At 42.6% G+C, this 9559-nt stretch overlaps 1 protein-coding gene across 2 annotated transcripts in view; it reads right to left on the bottom strand.

The window, feature by feature from the left end:
* st6galnac3 (ST6 N-acetylgalactosaminide alpha-2,6-sialyltransferase 3) overlaps nucleotides 1-8965 on the bottom strand; it is a 457135-nt gene extending 448170 nt beyond the window's left edge. Inside the window, exon 1 of one of the 2 annotated variants that reach the window (XM_062978134.1) lies at nucleotides 8696-8965. In XM_062978134.1, the coding sequence (XP_062834204.1) occupies nucleotides 8696-8713 (18 nt within the window). In that variant the 5' untranslated portion in view covers nucleotides 8714-8965. The remainder of the gene's footprint in view (nucleotides 1-8695) is intronic. The other variant, XM_008114114.3, reaches the window with a different exon arrangement.
* Between the last annotated feature and the right edge of the window lie 594 nt (nucleotides 8966-9559).

Consider the following 9559-nt stretch of genomic DNA (forward strand, 5'->3'; position numbering starts at 1 on the left):
GTAATAATTACTGTATTTACGAATTTAGCACCAAAACTTTGCAATGCATTGAAAATTTGACTACAAAAACATTGACTACTAAAAGGCAAACTGCGTTGGATAATCCAGAACATTGGATAAGCAGATGTTGGATAAGTGAGACTCTACTGTACTCAATAAGTCTATGTGAAGAACTTGTATCCACATGTATTCATAATGTAAAAGTATTACTCAATCTTCCAGTTGTGGTACAGATTCATCTGGCAACTCCACAGAAGAGAAGAGCTGCCTATGTCAAATTTTTATCGGTTTGGTCATAGCATGTGGTCATGTGCCAGAAAGAAAACAATTCCTGCACAGCATTGGTCAACTCACTGTACACAATCCAGAGACAGCAAGCATATGTTAAAATAAAATAATCAATTTAAGCACATAAAAGCATGCTTCTCCCCCATTAGGTTACATAGATCACAAAATTACATATCTTTGCACAAAAAGACAAGTAATTAACAGGCTGCACACAACAGCCTAAATCCAGTGTAAGGTAAGTGGATGAGGACAGTGTATTAGCAGAGTTCTGTCACTTCCCCCAATAATACAAGCAAGGTATGCTGCCCCATGTACAGTAGAGTCTCACTTATCCAACATAAATGGGCCAGCAGAACGTTGGATAAGCGAAAATGTTGGATAATAAGGAGGGATTAAGGAAAAGCCTATTAAATGTCAAATTGCGTTATGATTTTACAAATTAAGCACCAAAGACATCATGTTTTACAACAAATCAACAGAAAAAGCAGCCCAAAGCACAGTAACGTTATGTAGCAATTACTGTATTTATGAATTTATCACCAAAACATCGCAATATATTGAAAACATTGACTACAAAAACATTGGCTACTAACAAATTGACTACAAATAAAGATAGAATTGCATAAAATGAACTTACAGTAGCAACATTATCAGAAATTAAATCCATAAAAAGTTCAATCCTTGCTGCCTAGAGAAACAGCTGTGGATCGGGGCAGGAGGCAAACTGTGTTGGATAATCCAGAATGTTGGATAAGTGAATGTTGGATAAGTGAGACTCTACTGTATAACTGTTGTGCTATTCCTTCCCCAATAGGAAATGGCATTGGAAGCCTTTCCATGCTACATAGTTACTGTATATTGAAAGGTCTTTGCATTTAAGGCCTTTCCACACCACACGGCTATGCTACTATAATTCCATTTTTTCGCTTTGGCAATTTCTTGTGGAATCCCAGGATTTGCCATTCAGGGAGAGGCATTTCGGGTTCTTGCCCAGAAAGCTCTAGCATCTCATCAAATTACAAATCCCAGAATTCCACATCCTACCAAGGCTGTTAAAGTGGAATTACATTTGTATGGTGTAAAAGAGCCTGTAATATCAAGCTAGGTGTCTATCAGGACAACATTTTTTGCATTGCATATGACTTTCAAATATTTTTTTATTTAAAATTTGCACAATTAATAAAAACAATAAAAGTTCTGAACAGATACTCTCCCTCTCCCCCTCTTTTTCTTTTGAGCAATGGCTCCTAATATCCATATAGTAATTATGTATACAGATATATGTATTGTCTATATGCAGCAGTTTGCTGTATTTTGTTAGCCGCCCCGGGTCCCTTCGGGGAGATAGTGGCGAGGTAGAAATAAAGTTCTTTATTATTATTATTATTATTGACACAACGACGTTGTATGACACAGCAAACATGATAGATATGCTGGATTTCGTTTCACAAAACCACAAGTCGAACACTTCCCAAGTGTCTAGGACTGTGTGATGTATTTTCGGATGATGCGTGCAGATCCCAGCAGGGTGGCCTTTTGCAGTTGGCAGATCGTAATTTTGTCAATGTCTATTGTTTCCAAATGCCGGCTGAGATCTTTTGGCACGGCACCCAGTGTGCCCATCACCACCGGGACCACCTGCACTGGTTTCTACCAGAGCCTTTGAAGTTCAATCTTGAGGTCCTGATAGCAGCTGAGTTTTTCCTGTTGTTTTTCATCAATGCGACTGTCACCTGGGATGGCAACATCAATTATCCAAACCTTGTTCTTTTCCACAACTGTGATGTCTGGTGTGTTGTGTTCCAGAACTTTGTCAGTCTGGATTCGGAAGTCCCACAGTATCTTTGCGTGTTCATTTTCCACGACCTTTGCTGGTTTGTGATCCCACCAGTTCTTTGCTGCTGGGAGGTGGTACTTGAGGGATAAGTTCCAATGGATCATTTGGGCCACACAGTTGTGCCTCTGTTTGTAGTCTGTCTGTGCAATTTTCTTACAGCAGCTGAGGATATGATCAATGGTTTCGTCGGTTTCCTTGCACAGTCTGCATTTTGGGTCATCAGCTGATTTTTCAATCTTGGCCTTAATTGCATTTGTTCTGATGGCTTGCTCCTGGGCTGCAAGGATCAGGCCTTCTGTCTCCTTCTTTAGGGTCCCATTCGTGAGCCAGAGCCAGGTCTTCTCCTTATCAGCTTTTCCTTCAATTTTGTCAAGGAACTTTCCATGCAGTGTTTTGTTGTGCCAGCTGTCAGCTCTAGTTTGTAGTGCAGTTTTCTTGTACTGGTTTTTTGTCTGTTGTGTTTTGAGGAGTTTCTGATTTTTGACTTCAATCAAAGCAGGTTCTTCACTTTGCTTTATATATTCTGCCAGGGCATGTTCTTCTTCTTTGACTGCTTGTTTGACTTGTAAGAGTCCTCTGCCCCCTGATCTTCTAGGCAGATAGAGCCGGTCAACATCACTGCGAGCGTGCAGTGAATGATGAATGGTCATGAGTTTTCTTGTTTTTCTGTCCAAATTGTCCAGTTCCGCCTGTGTCCAATTTATAATGCCAGCAGTATATCTTATGACAGGTATGGCCCAGGTGTTTATGGCCTTGATGGTGTTGCCTCCATTGAGCTTGCTTTTGAGAATTTTTCTGACCCTTTGTGTGTATTCTTTGCTGACCACAGTTTTCACATGTTCATGCTTATTATTATTATTATTATTATTATTATTATTTGTTCCCCATTATACTATTCGCTTTTTTCACCCATCCCATTGTAGTGAACTCCCGTTCCTTGAGTCAAAGACATTCATATACAGCCCTGACCTTCCTGGTGAAGCATTTCCATCATTGCAAAAAACTTTCACTGTCCATTTTATTTTATTTTTCTCTCTCCTTCACCATAATCTTCATTTGCAGATTAATGTCATTTATTGACTTGGTGCCGGATTATTGACTACAGATATAAAGTGACAGACATACTACCAAAGATGGTTAGAATGGTGCTTGGGTTATTCTACAACTCTCAGCCATATCTATCAAAATACTCTTCCCTTCCCTGGACAATATCTTTGCAGACAGCCAATTCTCTCACACTAGAAGTGACTTGCAGAAGTCGCTCCTGACGCACACAAAAACCCCCAACTATCATTCTGTGAATTTCTTCCCCTTTAAATTGGTTTGCCTCAAAAGTTTAATGGAAACACAAAAGTAAGTAATTACTGCCAATCACCATTTCTGTCTTTCCCTTAACACTTGTCCTCAAGGACGACAATAAATAAGTACTGAAGATGTGGTTATATTTCATTTGATTGGTATTCACTTTTCATTAGGGAGAAAAGACTAATAAAACTGGTTTCTTCCATCTATATCAAGCATCCAGCATCAATAAAGGCACCTAGTAAAACCTAGTAAAATCTTGTAAAGTCATCATCATGTGGAGGCAATCTGTCTTTAACCACCTCCTTTTTGTGTACATTTGAAACTGTCAAAACACCTTGACAATAACAAGAGTTTTCTTGTTATTGGAGCTTTCCTCCCCTTGTGAGATGTTTAGCGGGAAGTATGAAGCTTGCCTTATGGTCTGGCTAATCTCCCCATCTCTCTTCCTCTTTGTATCCTCACACTTTCTTACATTAACAAGATTAAGCATTAGCCTAGACAAGGCTATTTGATTAGACAATTCCCACTTTTTTCTTTTTAAACTAAAGGAAAGTAACAGAGCAGAACAACTTGGACTTAGCCTTATCTGTGATTTAACGATACCTTTCACTTTTCTTGTTTTATAAAGGAAGGAAATACTTTTCAACTATAACATTTCCAAATAGGCCTCATTTTTTTCTAAATTCTACATATTTTCATTAGCAACTTTTTATTAAAAATTCACCGATATAAAATTATCAGCATTTTGGCTAGTGGATTCAGAGAGGAATAATGATAGTGATAATGATGTAACCTTTTCCAACTTTAAAAATTCAGAGAATACTTTATAATGATAATAATAATTATTATAAAGTATTCTCTGAATTTTTAAAGTTGGAAAAGGTTACTTATGCCTCAAGAACCACCCCCCAGCAGCAAAGAACTGGTGGGATCACAAACCTGCAAAAGTATTGGAAAATGAGCACGCAAAGATACTGTGGGACTTCCGAATTCAGACTGACAAAGTTCTGGAACACAACACACCAGTCATCACAGGTTTGGATCACTGATGTCGCCATCTCAGGTGACAGTCGCATTGACGAGAAACAACAGGAAAAACTCAGCCGCTATCAGGACCTCAAGATTGAACTTCAAAGACTCTGGCAGAAACCAGTGCAGGTGGTCCCGGTGGTGATTGGCACACTGGATGCCATGCCAAAAGATCTCAGCCAGCATTTGGAAACAATAGACATTGACAAAATTACGATCTGCCAACTGCTAAAGGCCACCCTACTGGGATCTGCGCGCATCATCTGAAAATATATCACACAGTCCAAAACACTTGGGAAGTGTTTGACTTGTGATTTTGTGATATGAAATCCAGCATATCTATCTTGTTTGCTGTGTCATACAATAATAATAATAATAATTTATTTCTAACTCGCCCTCTCTCCCTGAAGGGACTCAGGGCAATTTACACATACAAAATGCAAATATTTGGTGCCATATACAATAATAAAAACAGAAGCAAATGTACATAAAAACGTAACACGATAAAATGATAAAATACAGATCATAATTAAAAGCATAGAATCATAGAATCATAGAGTTGGAAAAGACCTCATAGGCCATCCAGTCCAACCCCCTCTCAAGAAGCAGGAAAATCGCATTCAAAGCACCCTCGACAGATGGCCATCCAGCCCACACTTGAGGGCAGAGAGTTCCACTGCTGAACAGCTCTGGAATAATCCAAGCAGGCATCTGATGGAGAAAATTCCACAAGTACTTCTACCCTTTCATCAAAGTAAAAATACAGTGATGATCAATTTTAGCTGTCCTGTCATGATCCCCAAAATGAACTGCACAAGGGTAGGGGCAGCTTGGTAGTTTACCGGTAAGTATCTTTCTGAACCCCCTGGCGGCACAGCAGATTAAACCACTGAGCTGAACTTGCTAACCAAAAGGTCGGTGGTTTGAATCTGGGGAGTGGGATGAATTCTGCTGCTAACCCAGCTCCTGCCAACCTAGCAGTTCGAAAACATGCAAATGTGAGTAAATCAATAGGTACTGCTTCTGCAGGAAAGTAAGGGCACTCCATTTAGTCATGCTGGCTACATGACCTTGGAGGCGTCTACGGACAACTCCAGCTCTTAGACTTAGAAATGGAGATGAGCACCACCCCCCAGAGTCGGACTCGACTAGACTTAATGTCAAGGGTAAATCTTTATTATCTTTCTGAAAAGGCACTGTATCAATAGGGTATTTAGATAATGCATCCACAGTTTCTGCATTCACAGATTTTACCATCCATGGGTTGAAAATACCCTCTTCTCCAACAATTCTAAAAAACAAACATTTGTTTTACTGTTTTATACAAGAGACATCATCATTATATGAGGACCCAAGCATCCAAACCCCAGCAGATACCAAGGACTCAATGTACATACTTGCTTAGCTTCCAAAAGTTATTTTATAGACTACAGTTCCCTAGTTCCCCAGTCTGTATGATACTGTTGTTGGAATACAGAAAAGGAAGCTTTCCCAACCTATGGTATGTTTATCTTACTTAGTACAGAATAATACAGGGGAAGGGGGGGTGCAGGGAGTATCTCCACACCTTTGAGATTAACTTATTTATTTTAGCATGGCCTTTCAAGCATATCAGTGTACTTCTTCATCAGTGCATCTGAAGGGCATGGGAAAACCTCTATTTACAACTCTGTAGCAAAACTGTCAGCCAGTGAAGATAACGCTGAGAAAAATAAACCAAAAGGACTGACTTTTTATGATGTAGGTATTGGCATAAACAGAAGCCCATTGCTCAATGATTAATTTTCACAAACCTAGCCATAATAGTAGTAGTAGTAATAATAATAATAATAATAATAATAATGTAACCCGCCCTATCTCCCTGAGTAGACTCTAAGAGATCATACATGAAAACAATACATGGAGAAGTCACCTTTTGGGCTATCAATGTGACCAGTGGGGATTTGGAATATGATAATCCCAAAAAGTAATGTTTCCTAAGTAAATAAAGTTCTGCCTAAGTTGTGAGTTGTGAACTGAGTTCTGTCTCTGACTGCCCAAATGTTACAATCCACACAAAAGAGGAATCTATACATCAAGTTATGGAAAATGCAAGATTTGCAGGAGGACAAACATATTTTTAAAAAGGGTTTTCAAATTTTCCAACATGCGCAGATTGTTTGAGATGCTGTTGAAAGGGGGAAATGGAATGGAGCTAATAGAGGCCTGAGTACAATGACTTCATACTTGCAATGTATTCGAGATTAAGGGCAGGAGAGAAAGTAGGCACAGCTTTACCCTGTGGCAACACATTGTGAAAAAGAGGACAACTCCAAATCATGCAAAACAGATGCCCTGAAACAGAGTTGCCAGCAACACCTGTAGTCTAGCGCTTTCCTTTCTGGAGGGCACTTCCAAGTGTTTTGGACTTCCTCCCACATTGCAGATGGATACATTTCAGCCAACAACTCAGCCAAAAACTCAGAGTCAGGGTTTCCTGGAGGGGGAGAAGAGCAAGAACTGCTTGGAAGAGAAGGAGAGAACTATGTTGGCTTCAGGCTGCACATCTTTTTCTAGATAAGGGAATAAAAGGGAGGGTGAGTGATTCAGAAATAGCTCCACTGAGATATCTTTGTGGTCTGGGAGAGTTGTGAAATGTGTGAGTCAGGAGGGGAGAAGAGGGCTGGGAAGAAATCTTGATCTGCCCCAAAAGAAGGGGATCAAACAGAGAGAGGTCCTGGGTTGCTGTGAGTTTTCCAGGATGTATGGCCATGTTCCGTAAACATTCTTTCCTGACGTTTCGCCCACATCTATGGCAGGTATACTCAAGAGGTTGTGAGGTGTTGAAAACTAGACAAGTGGGGTTTATATATCTGTGGAATGTTCAGGGTGGGAGAAAGAACTCTTGTCTGGCTGAGGCAAGTCTGAATCTTTCAATTGGCCAGCTTGATTAGCATTGAATAGCCTGGCAGCTTCAAAGATTGGTTGTTTCCTGCCTAGGGGAATCCTTTGTAGGGAGGTTGATAAACCAACCTACCTGGACACAGCATATTTGAGAACGCAGAAATGCTGGACCACTCAACAACCACCATGTCAGATTCCACAGAAAAGCCATTGAAATCCACAAGCATGTGGACAAAGTCAATGGAAAGAAGGAAACCATGAAAATGAACAAAATCTGTCCACCAGTATTTAAAAAAACCCTCTAAAATCAGAACAGTAGATAAAGAACAACACTCTGAAGACAGGGCAATTCCAGACAAGAAACAATCAGGGCCCAACAAAGGATTCCCCGAGGCAGGAAACAGCCAGGCTTTGAAGCTGCCAGGCTATTCAATGCTAATCAAGGTAGCCAGTTGCAGCATTCACACTTGCCTCAGGCAGACAAGAGTTCTTTCTCCCACCCTGGAGACATGCCACTTGCCTAGTTTCCAACACTTTACAACAGGTATGAGCAAACTTTGGCCCTCCAGGTGTTTTGAACTACAGCTCCCACAATGCCTAACAGCCTACCAGCTGTTAGGAATTGTGGGAGTTGTAGTCCAAAACACCTGGAGGGCCAAAGTTTGCCCATGCCTGACTTCCAATCTCTGAAGATGCCTGCCACAGATGTAGGTGAAACGTCAGGAGAGAATGCTTCTGGAACATGGCCATACACCTTGGAGAACTCACAGCAATCCAGTGCTTCTGGCCATGAAAGCCTTGGACAACACAGAGAGAGGTCCAGCCTGGAGGCCAGTAGAAGCCAAAGGCGCATGAGATGCTTTGAGGGGTAGAGTTGGCTCCTTCTCAAAACAGAGGTGCCCAAACATGTGTTCGCCTTGTGTCTGTGTGTGCTTGTGGAGCCACTTGGAGGCTTGGCTTTCGCCCACCTTGAAAGCACCCTGAAGTTGAGCACTGCAGGTCCCAAAGAGGGAAAAGGGATAGGGTTAGGGTTAGGGGAGGGAAGCCGCCTCCAGAGTCTCCTGGGCATCACTGGGGGCCCCTCCAGGAAAGGGAAGCAGCCCAGAAGGAAAAGGCGGCCCTCCCTCGCTCCCCACCATGGGGTCGCCTGCAGTTCCCTCAGTGCAGGCAAAGAGGAGGCAGGGAGGGGAGAGGAGAGGAGAGGAGGGGAGATGCATTCGAGGAGAGGAGAGAGGGAGAACGACCATCGCAACCGAGATGCAGCAACGGAGATCCCTCCTCTCCTCCCTCCCTCTCTCTCTTTTTGGTCCTTTCCTTTTCAACAATCCATTCAAGCAACCGAGAGAGATTTACCTTCAAGACGCAGGCCATGGTCTCTCCTTGCTACCCCCAAAAAAGCAGCGGGAAGGGATCTCTCTCTCTCTTTCTCTCTCTCTCTCCCAGATCTAGCCTGGAGCCGACTGCCTTACATTCCTCGGATCCGTTAGTCCTGTCCGCCTCGGCTCCCTCCGTTTCCCTTCCTCCTTTTGGTGCCCGGTCTGTTCCACCCATCAGCTCCTCTCTGCCACTGGCCAGGCGCCAGCCCCGCACCTCCCCTCCCTCACGTGACCGGGCTTGATTCATGGGCCTCGCGCCTCTCTCTCTCTCTCTCTCTCTCTCTCTCTCTCTCTCTCTCTCTCTCTGCCTGTGTGTTCCTCTCCACAGGCGCTCCGGCTGGCGTTTTAAGGCCCATCCAAAATTACAATTGCTGCTGTTGTGCGTTTGAAGATCCTCCCCCCCCCTCCCAGCCTTCTCCCCAAACTTGTCATCTGAGACGAGATATCGTATGCCACGCTGCAAGCTTTCCCTGCCCAAAGAAGAAACTTTCCTTTGTCCAAAGACTGCCCGCAATTGCTGGCAGTGGGAAAGGAAAAGCCAGAGTGACCCAAAAGCACAGACAGAGAGACAGAGAGAGGGCCGAGCCACAGCTTTGTCCTGTTGGGAATACTTCCCATCTGCCCGCAGGGTTTGGAGTTTCCTGGAAGCCAAAAAATCCCTGGACTCTACAGGCCAATGGAAACGCCACCACAGACATCAGAAGAGCTGCAAGACCAAGAACAAGCCAAGAATAAAGACAAAAATCCACCCAGAGGAAAAGTGGGCTTACCATAAAAGGTAAAGGTTTCCCCTGACATTAAGTCAAGTCATGTCTGACTCTGGGGGTTGGTGCTCATCTCC

This window comes from Anolis carolinensis, chromosome 4, assembly GCF_035594765.1.
Source record: "Anolis carolinensis isolate JA03-04 chromosome 4, rAnoCar3.1.pri, whole genome shotgun sequence".
NCBI lineage: Eukaryota > Metazoa > Chordata > Lepidosauria > Squamata > Dactyloidae > Anolis > Anolis carolinensis.